Genomic DNA, 21,650 nt, shown 5'->3' on the forward strand with positions numbered 1-21,650 from the left:
TCAGTGGTATGTAGGCCTAGAGGGGGGGTTAGAGAGTAACGGGGAATGACTGCTAATGGGTACAGGGTTTTTTTGGCATGCTAGTGAAAATGTTCTAAAATTGACTGTGGTAATGGTTGTACAACTTTGGGAATATACTAAAAAACATTGAATTGTACATTTTAAATAGGTGAATTATATAGCATATAAATTATATCTCAATAGTTATTAAAAATTCAATAAGATAGCAATCTGACAATATCCTTTTTCACCACACAGAGATTTAAAATTTAGTGAAATAGTTTGAAAAATGAACAAAGGCTAGTTAAAAACTTATGGGAAAAATATGGCCAATCCCCACAGACCTGTAGCAGACCTCCTCTTAAATCGACAGATATTTTTGGTATGGATTGTTCTGGGCCTGGATTGCCACTGTGTTTACACCATTTAGCTTCCAGATTGGCAGTAGCACAACATGGTCCTATCAGAATCCGACTTCTTTCTTTGAGACTTGTTTTAAGGAGAAAATCATTTATGCTGAGTAGAAATGATGACCCAAGAATTATGCCTGAGAGGAAAAAAGAAAAAGAAGAAATGGAAAGGGGTATATATTATCATTCTTCCTTGTCAAAAAGATGTCTGGGAAACAACTGTCTGTATTTTTTAAGATTGTTAATTCATCCTTTGTTAGACTCTTTTATTTCAGTTGGCTTTCCACCACAGTTTCATGCCATTTATATAGAACTAGTTATGAAGCAGGTAAACATCATTCACATTCTTAACAATGCAATATTTGCCAAACATTATGACTTTTTCCATCTGTGAGCATTTTAAGTTTTATGAATAGAGACGTTTTCATTAAATTGTGCAAGTTTTCAAACAACTACATTAAGAATAAGAACAGCTGCTTCATTTGTCTATCGTTAACATGATCAGAAAGGGCAATTTTCTGTGATTTCTTACAGTAACATAGTACAGTATATTACTTTGCTAGACACTCAAGTTTTTGACTGGCCCATGTTAAAATTCAAAACAATCAAAATATATAACATGTGTTTTCTAAAAATTTTAGTTTAATCCAAACTTCACACATCATAACCACTTGAAGTTTACAAAGTTTTAAAAACAGATAGTGGCAGGTTAGATTTATGAGAAAAACTATATGATATAGTTCAAAGTAAATACACCCAGAAAAGGAATATACTTTGAAATGTAGGTTTTCTTTTGAACTTAAACTAAGAGTGTAGATCAAAACCTTTTCATAAAACTAACGACACACTTTAAGATATTTAGATGCAAACTTAGACTGGTGAGTTAACTTTTCTCCCAAGGAGCTCATATTCTAAATTGTCATTGTGAATATTAAATTTCACCAGACCACGTCTGTAATGCCCATGGCTTATTTTTCTAATGATATTTGATCCTTAAAAAAGATGAAAGATTAAAAATCACCTTAGGCCCACAGTATACACATGTTTCAAAGTACAGTACCCACATTGACTTTTCAATTCTGTGGAGACTTGAAAACTTCATATATGTTGTATGTTTCTACTGCAGAAATAAGATGCACAACCTCTAATCCTCCAGAGAAGGCATCATACCCACAAAAGCATTAGAGCTGAGGCTTCTGTTAAAAAATTATCATGGTGGTAATCAGTTTCTTAAATTTTTTCATCAAATACATTGTGCCACTGAAACTTGTTTTATTTATAAAGTTACTTTGAAATAACTAAATAAAAAATAAAACAGAAAATAAAAAAACAGAAATGAGCCCCCAAAATACCCAAGAATCAAAAACCATCTTTTTAAAAAAAGTTTATAACTTAAGTCATAACTTCCTGGCTTAACTGCATTCATTTCCTGAAATATTTAAGATTTCTCAGCAAAATATCTGTTTAAATACCTGTTAAATGAAGCATATCAATTCATCATCCAGAAATTTGTCAAAATGAGATTATAAAAGTATAAGGGAATGTCAGGTTTACCTCACCCTTTATTCTCAAATACATGCATCTTCATACCCTACACTGACATACTCAATTATCTGGCAGTAATCTTCATATGAATGTCCTAGTGGTTCCCCATACACAAAGTGTTTAATACCAAAGCCCTCTTAGGCTGCTTATTTTATTTAATGGTTATTATTATCTCTCCGGGCACCCAGATAGAAAAATCCTGGGCCCTCTTTGAAGGTTCTTCCTTCCTTGGATAATTTTCCAAGACTTATCAATTTCTATTTCATTCTCTCTTAACTACATTATTTTAAAATGTCAAGGAACAGAGACCTGACCTTAGTAATCTAAGTGATTAAAAGGGAGCCCTAGTAGACTGACTGTCGTGTAGGCAAGGATCGTGTTACCCAGTGTGGTACTGGGGACAACAGTAGCTATTCAGGACATGTTCCACTGAACTGAATTGACAGTTTAGAATCTGATCCTCTTTTCAGCTGCCTCAACATGTTTCTTAATTGGTAGAGAGGAAATAAAAGTGCCTAAACATTTGGCATTCTTCCTTCTGTATCACTGTAACAGAATAATAAGGCTGGATGAAAGAGACCTTAGAAGCCATCTACTCCAAATCCTCTTCCTTTGAAAAAAAAACACATACACACACAAAAATTCGTATTTTAAAATAACTTTCCATATACACTTTACTCAGCTATATAACTATAGTATGTATAATAAAACCAGGAAATTCATGTTGATATAATACAATTAAGTAATCTATAGGTCTTATTTAAATTTTGCCATTTTTCCCACCTATTTCCTTTTTCTGGTAGAGGATCCAACATAGAAGAATCCCCAATGAATTTAGTTAAGTCTCCTTAGTCTTCTTTAATCTATGATAGATCTTATACCTTTCTTTGTCTTTCATGATCTTGATACTTTTTAATATTCCAGGCCAATTATTCTACAGAGTGTTTGTCAATTTGTGTTTATCTGATGTTTTCTCATGATTAGTTATGCATTTTTGGCAAGAATATCACAGCACTGATGTCCTTAGTGCATCATATTATAAGGGGTACATAATACTGATGTTTTATTACTGGTAATATTAACTCTGGTCTCATGACTAAAGTGGTGTCTCACAGATTTTGCCACTGTAAAGTTACCATTTTCCCCTACGTAAATAATAAATATCTTGTGGGGAGATACTTAGGGATTATGCAAATATCCTCTGTTTTTATCAAACTTTCACCCACCTATGTTAGCATACATCGACGTTTCTCACTTGTAGTGATTATTACTGTGGTGTGTGATAATGATGGTTTCCTATTTCCCTTATTTAAAGCTGGCCCCTGTATCCCATTTCCTAGTTAAATCATTTTATTTGTATGGACTCAAGAATATTCATTTTATGTGTTATAACCCAATACTGTCATTATTCACTTTGTTGCAAAAATTGAACCAGCTTTGACCATTGGGAGCTCCTTCAAGTTGGCTCCTGTCTCCCTTCAATATATCCCCCATCATTTTTTGAGAACTTCTCTACTTTCTGGACACAAGATATTTCAGTCCCATCTTGTATTTTCCCCATCCTATCTCTGGCATTGGCCATTTCTCCAAGGAGTTTAGGTTTCTTTTCTTTTTTTTTTTTTTTTTGTCTTTTTTCGTGACCGGCAACGGATCGCAACCCTCAGTGTCGCGCCCGTACTGGACCGGGACCGGCAACGGGATCGCAACCCTCGGTGTTGCCCCCACTCCTCACTCAGCCAGTGAGCGGCCGGTCTGTATGTGGGATCCGAACCCTTGGCGGGAGCGCCGCCGCGCTTCCCAAGCGGCGCACTGTAGCAGTGCGCCACCAGGCCGGCCCATAGGTTTCTTTTTTTGAAGAATGGTATCTAGAAACCAAAATCTGAATGGTAGAGTATGCACATTTCTACTGGGATGTCTAGGCACTCTCAGCAGAAAGAGATAAGAAGTATATACATGTATACTTACCCATGTATATATACACATCTATATTTGTTTCTGTATCCATCAGTAAATATGTTAAAAAATATGAATTTATACTGATACCTCTGATTGTAATCCAGCACCACAGGGCACTTTCTAGCCTCCCTTTCCTTATTCGTAACCTTTTTCCAGGATTGTGAGAAACCTGCTGAGTACCCCTTTTGATGTGTTTGTTTCCAAAATGCCCTAAAATATCACTTGGAGTAGTCAAAATTAAAGCAAAAGAACTAAGACAGACATAAAAGACAACTTTATAGAAGCAAAGGTAATTATCAAAGAAAAGACTATCAACAGAAAGGGCTCATACTTATTTCTGAAATCTCTGTAAGAACAGGCTTGACAATATTTTGTCTGGAACATACAGATAAATAAGACTGCCTTTCTCACTTTACTGCAGCTTCATTTATACAAGAAAATTTGTAAGCATATGATAAAATCTTATCCTTGTAGAGATAACACAGTACATACAGATTTAAGATCTTACTAGATATTTCAACTATGCAGGAACTACTTCATAATACTGATTTTGTACTGTCTAAATTACTTTCTGAGGTTGTGTCTTTAAAAAATTAGCCTTAGAATGAAAAAACCTGTATCATCATACCTTACATATATTATTCAGAAAGTGACTATTCTCAAAGAACTTGAGCAGGGTTGATGGGAGGCTCTTCTTAACCTCTGAAAGTTACACAATTATAAGTATCTATTAACTGGGCTAAGGAGAGAATGAAAAAGAATTCTAGACTTGAATTATTACAAAAACAAATATAGAAATGTTGACAGCTTTTGTGTCACTGTATGCACTGTTAAACACATGAACACTTCCCTATTGTCATATAAATCCTATTCTTTTTTGCTTGGGCAGAGAAAATGGGATAGCTAGAATTCTCAAGAGAACAGAGATAAAGGTAGGGACTGAAACCTCAGGAAAATGGGACAAAATTAGGAAGCCATTGGTCAGGAAAACATGTGGAATCCTGGAACAAGAAGAAAGAAAGTGGGTCAGACTCAGGTGAGCACTGAGGAGGCCTGGACGAGGTAAAATGTGCCTGAGATACTGAGACCTTGCAATTGAGGCAGGTACTGACCCAGCTATAGCTATATTCCAGTGACAGCAGGATCCAGTACCTGATTTTCCAGGAAGTAGTCATAGCAGGACTGGGAACTTGCCAAACTTTATGGATTTTCATGTTTGATATTCTCTGGAGTTTGATTTGGTTCAGGAATGAGCATGAGATCCAGTGAAAACTCTGAGGTATAATAATTCTTTGTTAAGATAATGAAGGCCCCAGAGCTGCTGGCAGTTACCAGGTGGAGCCTGAGGCTGAAGCAGTATAATACAGAAGGAAGAAACCTAATGGATTTGCCATGCCTAAGAACAGCACTGGTTTGGAAATTTTCACCAATGTGACACTGCTTAAACCAGCTTAGGTTGGATTTTCTGCCACTTGCAACCCAAAGTGTCCCAAGTGATTCACATCTTCAAACCAATGGGATTTCATAGGGTAATCCTCAATCTTCTATTCTCTATCTGATCTCCTATTTCAGTGAGCTTCTCTACTCTCATGGCTTTAATGATAATTTCTGTTCTTATGATAATGAGGCCTAATTTCTTAAACAAGTGCTACTCCCATGCTATTAAATGTCTGTGAGGAAATTGGGTATCATGGATCACCTTCAATTTGATATTTATGCATGCATGTATTCATTATTCACCCAACATTAACCAGTTATCTACTGTATATTGGGTATACAAAGATAAATAATTCGCAATTTTCCTTCACATCAGATTCTTCCTTGGCAATTTGTTAGGCTCAAGTTCTGAGATCTCAGTAAGTACTAGGTGGGAAAAAAAAGACAACCAACAACATTTATAATATTGACTTTGTTAAGCATATGAACTGTTGAAGAACATGAATACTTCCCTGCTACCACACAAACCCTATTATATTTTGCTTTCTTTTTATTCATTTTATGTGCTTAAATTTTATTCAATTGATGTGAATCAATTCTTTCACTCTAATTATTTCATTGAGTGGCTATGTGTAAGTCACTGTTCATTTTTTCTTTCTGTCCTCTTTCATTCTTTTTCCCAATAACTTACCCCTCACTCTACTAATTTTTCTAATTCTTTTACAGTCTGTACCTGCCTATATCTCAGGCTTACCAGCACTGACCAAACACATGGATGATGTTGTTTAAACACACGGAAAACAATGAGAATTGACGAAGATGCTACTGTTGACAGCGAGAACAAAGAAACAGGCATTACCTAAAGGTGTTAAGAAAATATATGACCTATAGATTTGAATGTGCCCTGCCTGATTCCTTCTGTCATACACCTACAAGAAAATTAGGCGTGGCTCACTTTTGAGACTTACACAACAATTCAACTCATCCCCATGTACCTTCCCTGCCCACCACACTTACTATGTACACCAACTTGCTGTGACTCTGCTCCTCAGGAGGGGACTCAGTTATCTGTGGCACCACAGAAATGTTCACCCCCAATCAGCTTTTAATTCTTATGAACATTTCCTGATACATTTTTAAAAAGTTACAATATAATAACATAAAAACAGTCCAAGTGGTTTTAGTCTTGGTGTAAGTAACCAGTATTAAGAGATTGTGGTGATCTCTTAATAATAAAGAGTGGTGATGAATTTCACAAAGGGTCATTGACAGATGGTAAATCAAACTTTACATTTTTACCACAAAATATGAAAATAATCCCTGGGACTCATAATGGGGTTATTAATCCTCCGTTCCTCTTTCTTTTACTCTGAGAAGCTAGCCTAGGGGACATCATCCCTTCCATCCCCCCCCCACAATAAACATACTAAATACCTTCCTAAGGATAAAATTAATCTTATTTCATACATCACACCACACATAAGCCCAGGGCCACAGAGAATACTCAGAGTTCATGTAAACTGGATATTTATTCACTCAAAATGTGGTATAAATGGCAACAGAAGGTGAGTTTAAGCATGTGTTACTCTTCCTTGTGAAATAATGCACTCACTGTTGTACAATATGCCTAAAAGTAAAAATTATAAAGAGCTATCTTAGCTATGAAACACTGGAGAAGGCTGGATAATTTTGTAAAATTCTGTGTGCATGTGTGCTTACAGCAAATATTGATAAAATGTTTATCTTTGTTCTAGCTGGTGAGTACACAGGTGTTTTATGTGTTATACTTTATATTTTTTGTACTTTTAATTTTTTCCCCTAAATTTCCAAAAATAAGAGTGAAGACAAAAAATTAAAGAAATATGCTGCAAAAGCTTAGGATTTAAAATTATCACTTTAAATTCTGAAAGCATGAATATTATTAAAGTTACTTACCCAGTTACTGATCTTTTTCTGGTGGCTGGTCATTCAGGGATTGAACCCTTGACCTTGGTATTATCAGCACCACACTGTAACATCTAACCAACTGAGCTAACAGGCCAGCCCATCAGGTCATTTTTTAAAACTTTAAATTCTGAAATAATTTTGGGCTTTCAGTAAAGTTATTCTAATATCTTTCACCCAGCTTCCCTTAATGTTAACAATTTACATAAAACCAGAGAACTATTCACAAAAACCAGTAAATTAACAGTGATACAATACTAATAATTTATAGACTTTCTTTGAATCTCATTAGTTTCTTCTCTAATGTCCTATTCTGTTCCAGGATCCAACCCAGGATCTCATGTAGCATTTAGCAACTCTATGATCAGGTCCTTTTGATCGTATATAGAACCTCTTCCCTCTACCTCCTTTGATTTAACAGAATGCTTTTCTGCTGGATTTTTCCATTGAGCCCTTCAAAAATCTCTGTTTATCTTTTTAGTTTTCAGTTTTAGCAAACTAATAGCAGATAATTAAACTAAATGATGTGTAGCAACATTGAGAAGTAATTGCAGAAACAACTGGTATGACAGAACTAGTCTTGCTTTGTTTGTAAACTGACATACTTTTCATTGAGTATACAAATTTAGTTCAAGGAACAGTTTTATGACCTTTAAAATACTCCTTCAGAAGACTAATAAATGCAAACCACTTGTTTTGGAGAATGTTTACAAAGTGCTGCCAGCCCTACATCATCAGTATCTACTAAACCTTTAGTAAGGTTCCTTCTTTCTACATGCTGACTGAGCAAAAAGCAATCTAAACCAAGTTTCTGTGTATCACTAGAAAGAGTACTCATTGATGACATGTGCTAGCAAAGTATCTCCAGGTACTTTTTTCATCCAGCTGGAAGTAATCTAAGGCTACTAGAAAATCAGGAAGCATGTGTTAGTTAGGTACATCCAGAAGCTAATTTGCATAATGGCATAAAGCATTGGGATACCTCAAAAGGTTTGGAGGAAAAAAAAATTTGTAAGTATGGTTCATAAAAACATAACCAAGTCCTCAAAAAGTAAAATCTCTCATTTCTAGTTCCTTCAGCTAATTATATTGAAGCACATAAAAACAGCATTTGGGTATTCTAACCATGAAAACTTGTTCCTCCCCCCAGAATATGTAAGTTGATCAGATCCTATTTAATTATATTTAATTTTGTAATAAGCCTAAATATATTACTTCTAGTTATATAAAAAGCTAAAATAGAGGATAAGATTGACATATAGAACAAAACATAACGACACTACAGAGAACTACGTGGACACTGATGTTTAAGCTGTAAGGGATGCCAGTGCTCTCCAACAAATTAACTAAAATATCTAAAGTGGTGGACTAATGGGTACAAAACTATGCTATCTACCCTAAGTGAATCATTGTTTAGGACATGCATGTATTGAAACAACATAGTGTACCCCATAGATATGTAAAAGTAAATGTTAAAATATTTTGAATTAAAAAAAAAAGAAAAAAAAGTCTAGTTATCAAAATGAGAGCCCAAAAGGGTGTCCCACCTACCAACATGTATCCCTTCTCAAAGCACCTGATAATTTCTCATAGGAAGACTCTTGCCCTGTCCTCACTGGTGAGTAAAAGCTAGGACCCCTAGTCTAATCCAAACCTCTTCTTATGGACATAAAGTGGAAAACTAATAAGTAGCCAGAAGAGGAATTTCTTCTTTCATGTAAAGAATGAATTGCTTATGAAAAACAAAAATGTCTACTGAGTTGGCTACTTATACATGGCCATTGTCTGGGAAAGGTATTTTTATGAAATGTTTTAAAACTCTAGGATCCTGGAAAAACTAAAACTAGAAATACCAAAGGGTGATAGAGTTTATGCTTTGTCTCTTCCCCTCAAATTTGCCACCATGCTTCACTGTTTTTACAGTTGTGTCCGTTTATCAGAACAATAAAACTTGATTGGATCATGTGGCTATGTGTTTAAAAAATAAGCAGACTGGAAGATATGACTGTGCATATTAGGAAGTGTATGACAACCTTTTTACAGAGGGAAGAACAGTAAATACATATTGGAAAAGTTTCTGAGATGAATACAGTAGCTATTGCTAAATCAATTTTTTTTTTTTTGAGTAAGTCACATGATGGAAGAATTGGTATAAACTTAAACAATGTTGAAAAAAAAATGACTTGCTAAGTAATTTATTGCAACAGCTTAGAAACTGGTCTTGATCTACATAATCCAGGTTTTTAAAGGTTGTTATAACAGAAAGACCAGAAGCCAGGAGACATGTATTATAGTCTCCACTCTACCTCAGAGTACCCCTGGGCAAGTCATTTCACATCTCTTCTCTTTACTCAATGAGGAAGTTAAGACTAGCTCAGTGGGCTTCAACCCAGGGTTCTATGACACTCAGGGTATCCCACACAGTAATGGTGGTCCATAAGGTATTTTTAGTATTTCAAAGAGCCTAAAAGAAATCATAAATTTGTCTCAGAAAGGGTTGTGGAGGTGTAACCCAAAACTATTATATTGGGTTACAATGTATCCGGTTCATACAGTTAGCTATCTAATCATAAATGCAGTGTGTTTGGACCATGGAGGTCCATGGGAGAAAAGGATAAAAAGGATTCTAAATAAAGAAAAGTATGACATTTAAAATAGTTTTCAGCTCTAAAACTTAGTGACCAATGAATTCAGCACTCACGTGGTATGACTGAGTTGAAAGTGGGCAGGGAGGAAGATAGAAAAAAACTAATACGTACTGAGCACTGAATTTGTGCCAAGCAATGTGCACTGTACTGTGCATATACTGTCACTAAATCCTCTCAACTGCCCAGTGAATTAAATGTTTTTGCCTTAATTTGGGAGATGAGCTGTGGAGTAACTTTTACCACAATCAACGGCCAGTAAGTAGCACGGCTGGAATGCAGATTTTGCCTGCTTCCTTCCAGCACTGTGTTGCTTTATAAAAACTACCGCTATTAGTTCTTAGTAATTTCATTTTTCCAACTGGTAACAGGGTTGTAAATAAAGGCTTTTCCTGTCCCCAGCTCTCTTATATGGCCTCAGTATATTAAGCCAACATAGCCAACAGGTCCAGGTGAATAAAAGAACATCTAAGATATGTCTTCAGTCACTCATCACTGACAGGGTTGCTTTGCCAGAAACTTTCCTAGCAAACAGCTTATTGAATTATGTGGACAAGAGTGTAAATGGCTGTGACCACAGGCAAAACTAAATGCTGTTACAAATTCAGCAGAGTAAGGGAATAGAGATTTACTCCTAACCTGATTTTCTATAGTCCCAGGGCTGGGGCTACAGCAATACTTGTTTCACCTACTACTAAGCTAATATGAAGGTACTTCAAAAAGTTCATGAAAAGATTTGCATTATCTTTTAATTCTATTTTTCCACCAACTTTTTGAAGTACCTTCATAGGTACTATCATCAGGATGCAAAGATGAGGCTAGTAAGAAAAACAGCTCTAGTATTTAATTACTAGGGCTGGAAAATTTCTCCTCCAATAACATTTTGCACAGTGAGATATCTTCATGTTAATTGATAGCATTTTTGTTGTCCCAAAGGCCCTTTTTTCTTTCCAAGGAACACACTGTTTTAATATGTGTATGTGTGAAATTTATATCAGCTGTTGTTTTTCTCCTAAATGTAACTAAATTTAGAGAAATCGTTCTCCAGCATACCTTTGTTAAAACTAGGAGAAGAAATAAAAAGCATTGATTTTTTTTCTTCGTATGGTACGTAGGACATACAAGGTCCAATGTAATGGGATACAATTCAAAAACCTATACCCTGAGGCCAGCAGTTTTCTAGCAAAGACTCAAGATTAAGTTTGGGATTTGGTGACTAAAACCAAAAGCAAGAAACAGACTAATTTAGCTAGAGACAAGATTTGAAGGTGGATTTATATGGAAGACTATAATGACTGCCCTGGATTTCTCATTAGAAGGGAGCAAAGTCTTATGAAGATTTCATACTACCCAAGAGAACCATATTTACACAATTAACAATTCTTTTGTTGGAAAAAATAAAGCTTTTCATTACTGCATGTGGACACATGCAGTCTGTGTAAAAATACAAGAGATGTGTAACACACGGTAAACAGAAAGTAATGATATTAAACAGGCCAAATCCTTGAACTCGTCATTAATAAATGTCTCCCCTGCATTCAGCTACCCGGGCTGTTGGGAGCCTGTTTTCTTCTAGTACTTCAAACACTGAAATCCAGGAACATTTATTATTTTAATCCATTACAGACAGTGCTTGATTTAACTTTATTGGTTGTGGTGGTGGTAGTCGTTATAAGTGGGGGTACAGCAATGTTCTTTTACACATCATTTCAAAAGGGCTTAATTATATTTTATAGTTTGGGCCAGGAATTCTGCTTGTTTTTTGTCTAACAAGGTTCAAATGGAGTTCAGGTCAGTGATGAATCAGAAAAAGGAGTCAGAGATGGTTATCTCCCTGAAATGAGCTCATCTCCCTGTACGAAAGGCTGGGCAGGTACATCATGTTCACCACAACAGAGACATGAGATTGCTCTGATACCCTAAGCTTGCTGATTATTAATTTTATTTTTTATTCAGCATTAAAATTAATACATCAGAAATTCAACCCAGTGGTTATCTTCTATATCTCTGAAGTTACTATCCTATGCACTTTAAAGGCTTCCCGTTGGAATCCAAAACAGCTATAGTAACCACACAACACTAAAACAAAAAATGTACATTAAGAACAATAATCACATAATAGACACTTTAAGATATGCATAAGCCCTTTACCACAGAACAATGTATATATATCCCCAAATAAAATAGGTAGAATACTGCATTAACATAATTTGATTAAACAAAAGGTTAAGTAACTATATAAACATGACTGAACAGCATATACTGTTATCTACTAGTGTTTTTTTTCAATGTCAAATACTCACAATTTTTTATCTCCTTTTTTAAAGGTGTGAAAAAGATATTTTCTAAGGTACTAATATTGATTATTGTCCAAATGTCTATCTAATCACATTACAATTACAGCAAGGAAAATAAAATTTGTACATTGAGATTTCTTCTCCGATGCATATGACTTCTAAGAAGAAGAGGACAGGAGACTTACAGTATCTCATATATTGATGGTTTTTATTTCCCACCATATTAGAGAAATAATATGGGACTTATTTTGAAAAAACTTATAAAAATTTTACTTGTTCTAGATATTTCCCATCCAAGTTTTAGAACTTCCTGTTTTTTTATTTTTTTGCATGTCTCAATGGTTCACCAGAATGTACAGAAAAATATCACCACTGAAAAAAATCAATAATCTACAGGTAATTTAAGGGTAAAAACAAGAAATACACGCAAGTTCATCAGTAGCAACTTTGAACCTTGTTATAAGTAATAGGAGGGAATCTGACCAGGATTAATAGTGGTATTCAGTCCTGGGATGAGGGGGTGTCATGTTTCACAGACTGTGGGCCATCTGCTCTGCCTGCCTACATTTTACTTCTGCAAAACTATAAACGCACCTCTACCTCAGGGACTATAGAAAAGCATTAGAATTCTTCTGCTTTTCATTATCACAAGATTCAGTAACTCATTTCATTGTCAAGATAATCCCCTTTTACTCTTTCTTTTGCGCTTGCAGGGTATGCCAAACTGACAAATAAAATCCCAGATGTTACAGACCCAATGAGGTCTCCACCTTTCCTTGAGTGTTGGGTTTAAGCTACTTGGGACATAGTGTCAAAAATGACAGGACTCTGATGCCCACACCCAATATTCATTAAGTTTGTTAGTGATTTGTATAACTGTCTCCAAGCTGTACTTCCACTTCAATCCTCAGTGGCTGCTTAAAAGTTAAGTTCGTCTTCTGGCTTTTACTGTCAAAGAATTCATTTCCTATTGTTCAGGCACTGGAAAGAGATGCTATTTCTTTCTAAAAGTAACAGAAGTCTTTGGGGTATTGTAAATGGCTTGTTATTGCAACATATTATTTTAGGTAGTCATATCTAATTTAATGTTTTATTTCCCTTTAGGCTAACTTGCATCTCTGCAACATCCAAAGGCTATGACAACGCCTTAAGAGATTTTCCTCAGGAGATCCAGTTAACTATGGAATGAAAAGCTGGAGCTACGCTTTGTATCAATTAATGACCCAGTTTCACTTTTCAATACACGAAAAGGAACTTTAGGTTATTTACATTTTACTGGTTCTGAATTCAGTGAACATGAGAAGGGGCATTTTGCATATGTGAAAAATAATGTCGCTATGCTTTCTCTCTACTTTTGTTATACACAACGATAAGTACATCTGGATGACAGAGGCTGGGTAGTGAAAGTTACTTAAATCACAGTTCTTTAACTAGAAGGAGTTCAATTCACTGCTTTCTGCCTGCGTGAAAAGTCCCCTAAGTTCCTTGTCAGGGTATCCTTCCAACTTTTTCCCAACTCTGACTAAAATGCCAGCCAAGATGGCCTCACTCAGGCTCTTCCTCCAACCCATGTAACTTGTTCATATCCTACTTCCCTTTTTCTTATCTACATGTAGGTTGCCAATCTAAGTACCCCAAGAAAGAGCAAGGCAGCATGAAGTACAGCTATTTCACAGCTCTGAACTGTGTACTCTTATTTGCTGAAATCTAAGGACTGCCGCCCTAATAGAGCCATAATTTACTCTGACAAGGGGAGCTAGTCTGCAGCTCACTCCCTTCCCTGCCTGTGGAAAGTACTACACTGCCAGTGCAGAATTTATAGCTACATACTTATGGTTTCTCCAAAATGACATACTTCAAATGGCAAAAAAGATTGTGTTGTGTGTGTATGTGGGGGGAAGGGGTTCTTTTTTAAAAGAACAAACTACAGAATGGGATGGATAGCAAAAAAAAAATCTCAGAATATAAGATATAATTTCTAAATGAGAACCATTTTGTTATTGATAATACAATCATAGAATTTTCTGCAATATTATATACCAACTTAAAAAATACAAGCATTACATCAACTAAAATCAGAACTTTAGGGCCATTTTACCAAAGACGCATGGGAGAACATAAGCATTCTAACAGAAATATGAGTTAGGTTTTTATAAGTCACCGCTACGCTAGCATCTGCAGGGTGGCATTAAAAAAAAAAATCAAGGGCCAGCCCGTGGCTCACTCGGGAGAGTGTGGTGCTGATAACACCGAGGCCCCGGGTTCGGATCCCATATAGGGATGGCCGGTTCGCTCACTGGCTGAGCGTGGTGCTGACAACACCAAGTCAAGGGTTAAGATCCCCTTACCGGTCATCTTTAAAAAAAAAAAAAATCAAGTGCCTTGAAACTCTCATAGTTTAGGGTCATGGAATAGTACAGGAGGCTAAGAAGAAAAGGGGATTTTGCTGTAAAGTAGAAAATACTTAACCATTTTATTTTGTTCTGAATGATGAAAACAGAAATTTCTTTAACCACTTCATTGAATAATTTGTAAATATTTAGTTTTAAAAATGAGTAAATAAGTATAAAATCATTTCAGATTATTTAAACATATTGACAATGTTTTAGGAAGAAAATTAACTTTCCCCTTTCACTCTTATTATTCTTTTTCCCCATATACTTCCCATAAGCTTCTGACAATTTAGAGGATAAAAAATATAATTAGGCGAACTCAAATATTTTTCGTACCTTTGACAAATGAGGAAACATGCCTACAACACATTCCCAATGGTGTTTCTCTAAATATTACTTAGCACATAAGATTCTTCTAGCATTACAAATCTATTTCAGCCCCTAAATTAAAACTCATCTGGAAAGGACCATTTTACTCTGTTTATATAACGTTGTCACATAAAGAGTGTTAAAAAAAATATTTCACTAAAAATAGCTTGCGTAAGTTAGGGATTAGAGTAGTTTCTGCTGCTATAATTGTTCCTTTGTAGTTTTTTCCATGATGTTTTTGCACAGTGTTTTTGACTGTGTTTATTAAAGTCAGCACATCAAAAAGGATCAAAGAGAAAGTGAGTGAGAACCAAAGAAACCCCAAGTGTGTTGTCTCATTGGGGAGTTATGCAGATTCACATAAACAAGTGCAAATTGTTGAGGTTTAAATGAAAATTTTCTACAATTATTTTATCTTAAGTCATTCTATACAGTGACATCTGTACAGCAGATGGCTATACTGTACAAGGCAATGCTCCTCTTTCTCTTTTTAACAGTACATCTGAGATGGCTACTTTTGTCACTGTGCTCAATTTGGTTCAGCAAATAATTTGAAAAGTGCAGCTGTTGCAGATGGTCACAATAGCTATACAAACTGTGAAATCAAAGACACAGTTAAGTATCTCTGTGTTAGATTCGAAGTATAAAAATCTGACATTAACCCTGTTCGGCTCAAAGGTACACTATAAAAAATTTTGCTTGAATGTAGAACGTCACTTGAAAAATACAAAAAGTTATATGACTACTGGTAGGTTTTCTCTGTGTGTGTACTTTTTCTGTTGGGGGGTGGATACTTTCTATCACTTATCTAAACTATACCTTGAATATATATTGGTATATATTTCATCTAAATTACAAAGCATGAATTTTTAAGATAGTCAACTATGCAATGAAATTAATTTTCAAAGCTTAAATTATATATTATTTAAAAAAATAGTTAAAATTATTTTTTTGAAAAATATGTAGTAATCAATTACAATTTTCCTAGAATTCAGCATTTAGCAATAACTAGAACTTAAGACAATCCTATTTTCTTAATTTTAATTTCTAATTATTTTGCTGACTTTCTTATCTTCTTAAACTGTTTGAACATGCTGTTATGTAAAGCAGAAATGTAGAAAAATATATTTTGGTATTAATAAAACTGTTCCTATTAAATGGCTAACTTCAATTTTTATTTGATTTGACACAAGTAACTATTTTAGAACTTTGTAGCTGTAGTGGCACAATGGGTTAGTGCGTGGTACTTATAAGAACTTTGCTGGAGACTACACATTAGAGTTACATAAAGTATATCTTAGTTAAAGCTACAGTTCTATTTCTGTGTTTCACTAGATTTAAGAACATATTTGTGAAAGGAGAAAGGGTACATGGTTTTTCTTCTATAAAGGGGGAAAAACAAATTGCAAAAACAGAATGAGTCTATTCTGTAGCTTAGTGAGAGAAGGATTTTAATTACAGTTAGAGACGTTTACCAAGGATAGACACACCATTAAAAGTGGATAACACATAAGTAGAGAATCAAAAGCATGTTTAAATTCTTCTACTCTGTTTGAGTCCTAACCTTTCCCTGCTATGATTCAGGTACAACTAGAAAGGCATGGGAACAAGATGAGTTTATTTGTGGATAAATCAGACACTGTAGCCTCCAGTGTTTCGTAGCCTTTCATGTCCCAGGAACCTTACATTTTTCATTTCTAACTTTTAAGAAAGTAAAAAAAAAATACAAAGCTTTTAGCTGGCTTGGTCACAAATATTTCTGGTGAGAAAGAAATAAATCATCCATGTTTTGGCCTAAAATTCATACTTCTCAACTATAAAACTTTTTATCTCTTAAACTACTATGTCCAAACTGGCTATGTGGAACTAAGTTACAGTCAGTCTCCAGCTGCCACTTAACTACTTTTTGGTAAGCAACTACATTGCATATAGTTTAAGGATTTACTTTATCCCCTGCACTATCCTGGAGACCCATTTTTTTCCTTCAAATTAAAGTGGAAAAAAAGATGGTTCCCTTTTGCTACTTTTCCTTTCAGAGAAAAATTTCTGGCATTGTGCCCTAAACTTTTGCAGTAGCAGTTTCTGTGACTGAAAACTGTTATTTCCCACTTGTATCTTGCCTTTTCTCTTCTCCTCCTCGCATTCCTTCTGCCCACCCTTTTTGATTCAGTGTGAAAAAGCACATAACAACTTAGTCATGGTAACAGAAGAGGAAAATGTAGATGTCACTGCCAGTTAATCTCTCACCTCTCCACCCATCAGTGACATTTAGTTTGCAGGGTCCCTGCCTCTCTTTGCTAGGCTAGGCACAGAAGCACAGCCTTCCCTTGTGAGGTACTGCTGCCTGATAAAATGCGTCAAAGGCATTCTTGCGAAGTTGAACCTTGGCTTCTATGAACACTTCGGGTAGCGTATCTGCCACCACAGCAATGTTTCTTTTTAAAATAAATTTTTACCAGTGACTTAATGCAGCGCATCAGAATCACTTGTAGGGCTTATTGAAGCACGGCATGCTGGGCTCCATGTCCACAGTTTCTGATCCAGTAGGTAAGGGGTGGGGCCTGAGAATCTGCATTTCTAACAAGTTCCCAGCTGATGCTGATGCTGCTGGTCCCGAGATCACACTTTGAGAACTGCTATTCTCATGGTTCACAAAAATTGGTACTCTGTTCCACCACAGCTACTTCACGTAAAAAGAAATTTAGGAATTAACAGTTTTAAAGACATCTGTAGGAACATGGCCCAAGAGGTGAATAGAACAGTTTAGCCTAGGGCGTTAAAATACCCAGGCTCAATGCTTTGTTTTAAAATTATTTCTAAAATAAGGTCACAAACCAGAAATGTCTCCATCTCTAATGACCTTTAAAATTTTTAACTTCCACACAATATAAATCTTCAAAATGATGTACTTTCAGATGTTAACAAGTCATATTGCTTTTTCTCTCTTCCCCTCCCCTTTTCTGTGACTTACCAGGTACTTTTTGTGATGCTTTGACACTAAGGCTTCCACTGAGGTTTGACAGAGAGGCTAACACGCATGGTTTACTAGGATGGGGGACAGTTTCCATGGAGATCACAATCTGAGTAGTATGGACAGAAATTTTTTGAAAGCAGGAAACAGCTCTCCACACGTTTTCTTGAAGTGGAATCTTTTGTACTCCGTCACCATGAACTTTAGGTTTAGACAACTTTCTGCGGTAACATTTGGAGACTGGAAGCTCATCCTTATTCAGCACGGTGTCTGAAAGAGCTGAAGTCTCTTTGCTATGTGCAAAGTTGTGTGCATTTTTTATCTTCTTTAAAAAATGGTTTATCTGATCCAGTTTGGTAAAACTCAGGTTTGCTTTCAAAGGCTTTGACATATCCAAGTTGATGTCTGCTACAGAAGTAAAAAAGATAAAAAAGTTATTGAAGCTCTCTTATTAAGGATAAGCCTTTATTTCCCTGTCAAGCTCCTATTTAAGTGTCCTGAGACCTATGCTATGGACTCATTAGGATGCCAGAATGTTATATTTCTTTTACTTATCACCTAACTCTTCTTTCAGTGTGGTTACTTGAAAGAACACTCTCCCTGGACTATTTACATGGCTACATTCCTGGCCAATCCATGTGACTGCCTGTTCCTGATACAGTGAGGGCCACACACAGATATCAAGGCTGTCCATTTCCACTTCTACTCTCATACTCCAAAGCAAAATGAAGCAGGCTTTCCAGTTGGTTACTTATCTGAAACTGCCATTATTTCTTCTAAGGAAAAAGGACTTCCCTTATTACCCAGAATAATGTTTAACAGAAATACTGGTATTAATAAATCTTTATCCATCTAACTGACTGAAGCAGCCTCCCCTACCATTCTCTAATCAAGGTTATACAGAAAATGTTCCTCCTTTGTGACCTGCTGCAAACCAGAAGAGTCCCTGCACCTTTTTCTACGTTCTGCATTGATAAAAGTTCAAATACCTTACCCAATGTAACATAAGTCGACTGAGATTTCTTAAAACCTACAGTCTACCTTACATGTACCATATACCAGATGCTGTCCTTACTTGTAGCTTAGCCACCTGACATTAAAACTAGCCTTGTTAGGGTCGGCCCGGTGGCGCACTGGATAGTGCGCTGCTTGGGAAGCGCGGTGGCGCTCCCGCCCGAGGGTTCGGATCCCACATGCAGACCGGTTCCCGCTCACTGGCTGAGCGAGGCACAGGAGCAGCGCTGAGTTAGCGCCGAGGGTTGCGATCCCGTTGCTGGTCCCCGGTCCGGTGCGGGGGCGACACTGAGGGTTGCGATCCGTTGCCGGACACGGAAAAAGACAAAAAGACAAAAAAAAAAAAAAAAAAAACTAGCCTTGTTATTTCTATTTTTATCTTATTTCACCTTGTGTCACCTTTTTTCTGTTTTTATTATCAGTAAGACATAAGACTGTGTCATGAAGGCAGAATGAGTTATACACCTTTACAATCCAGTGTCTAATACGGTGTGTCTCAAATATGTATGTGTTCAATAAATGTTTGAGCTTAACTCAACCTAACAAGTTGCTTTGTTTCATTGAAGCTTGAGGACACAACAGAAGACATAATCCCAAATGAAGCTAGGAAAGTTATTTAGCAGATGAAGTTAATATTCTACATCTTTCTTCCTGAGGAATGTTCCCTCCCACCTTCCTCAGATGTTAGCACCTTTGGGTTTCCTTCTGGATACCCAGGCTCCACAGGGTACCATCCCTTTTAAGTGTGCCTGCCCTCGTGCTCGCTTGCTGTGTCTTCTTATCAGGCCTAGTGAAACTCTGAGACTCTGCTTCTATCTAGGTGTCCACTGGAAAGAGTCAGACACCTGAGTCACCCTTACATAATACTATAATGTTCCCTGCTCCCCATATTTTTTTAAACAGGAAAAAACCCCAGAAAACTGAAACCAAAGACCCTAACTTACAAGAATTATTTTTTAAAATATCTTTTGACATATAACTCACATACAAAATTTACCTATTAAAAGTATACAACTCAGTGGTTTTTATTATACTCACAAGGTTATGCAACCATCATCACTGTCTAATTCCAGAACATTATCATCACACAAACTCACAAAATCCCATAACACTTTGTAGCCACTTTTCACCCATGCCTCCCCTCTATCCCCAGGCAACCACTAATCTAATTTCTGTCTCTACAGATTTGCCTATTAAATATATTTCATATAAATTGAATCATATATGATCTTCTGTGTCTGGTTTCAAGGTGCATACATGTTGAAACATATATATATCAGTATTTCATTCTTTTTTGTGGCTGAATAATACTCCAACATATGAATATACCACATTTTGTTTATCCAATGTCAGTTGACAGACATTTGGGTTATTTCCACTTTTGGCTATAATGAATAATGCTGCTATGAACATTTGTGTGCAATTTTTGTGTGAACTTATATTCAATTTTCTTAAATATCTATCTAGGAGTGGAATTGCTGGGTCTTTTGATTACAGCCATTCTAGTGGGTGTAAAGTGGTATCCAATTGTGATTTATATGTGTATTTTCCTAATGACTAATGATGTTGACCATCTTTCATGTGCTTATTGGCTGTTTGTATATATTCCTGAAGAAATGTCTATTCAAACTCTTTGCTCATTTAAAAATTGAGTTATTTGTCTTTTTATTATTGAATTGTAGGAGTTCTTTATATATTCTGGATACAAAATTTGCAAATATTTTCTCCCATTCTGTGGATTGTCTTTTCACTTTTTTTGACAGTCTTTTCACTTTTTTAACTACTAGCACATGAGATTTTAATTTTTGTGAAGTTCAATTTCTATTATTTTGCTTGTGCTTTCTGTGTCATATCAAAAACCATTGTTTAACCCCAGGTCACAAAGATTTACATGTATGTTTTCTTTGAAGAGTTATATAGTTTTACTGCTTACATTTAGGTCTATAAGCCTTTTCGGATTAATTGTTGTTGATTATGTGAGGTAGGGAACCAACTTCACTCTTTTGCATGTGAATATCCTGTTACAGCAGTAGCATTTGTTGAAGATCATTATTTTTGACTTGTAGAATTTAGGGTATTAGGGCCAGCCCCGTGGTGCACTCGGGAGAGTGCAGCACTGGGAGCGCAGCAACGCTCCCGCCGCAGGTTCGGATCCTATATAGGAATGGCCGGTGGGCTCACTGGCTGAGCGGGGTGTGGGCGACACCACACCAAGGGTTGCGATCCCCTTACTGGTCACGAAAAAGACAAAAAAAAAAAAAAAAAAAAGAATTTAGGGTATTAAAAGTGGGAAATGGTGGAAAAAACATTCTAGGAAACTTGTATAGTTCGAATGAGCCATACATTTACCTGCTCTGCCTACACACCCCTTTAAGTGGCCTTCCAAATTCTGTGCACTCACAGAAAATAATACCTTTTTATCACAATGAAAAAAAGAGAACAATCTTAACAGATGATAACAACAGAAAAACAAAATGAACAGAAAAAAAATGAAGTTAAAGCAGAAATAAGACTCAGATGTTGGGGCCTGAAGCTGTCTGCTTTTTCTTGGATTCATAACATGAAAACTTATTATTATTATTATTATTATTTATTTTTTTTTTTTAAAGATGACCGGTAGGGCCGGCCCGGTGGCGCACTGCTACAGTGCGCCGCTTGGGAAGCGCGGC

At 36.0% G+C, this 21,650-nt stretch overlaps 1 protein-coding gene across 1 annotated transcript in view; it reads right to left on the reverse strand.

Annotated features, from left to right (window-relative positions):
* Positions 1-21,650, reverse strand: part of LOC103590853 (vacuolar protein sorting-associated protein 13B) — a gene marked incomplete at both ends in the record, with an annotated part of 498,786 nt that overhangs the window by 145,731 nt on the left and 331,405 nt on the right. The window contains 2 exons of the mRNA XM_008573178.1: positions 345-547; positions 17,968-18,375. Coding sequence (XP_008571400.1) covers positions 345-547; positions 17,968-18,375 — 611 coding nt within the window. The remainder of the gene's footprint in view (positions 1-344; positions 548-17,967; positions 18,376-21,650) is intronic.

This window comes from Galeopterus variegatus, unplaced genomic scaffold, assembly GCF_000696425.1.
Source record: "Galeopterus variegatus unplaced genomic scaffold, G_variegatus-3.0.2 Scaffold886, whole genome shotgun sequence".
In the NCBI taxonomy this organism is placed as follows: Eukaryota; Metazoa; Chordata; class Mammalia; order Dermoptera; family Cynocephalidae; genus Galeopterus; species Galeopterus variegatus.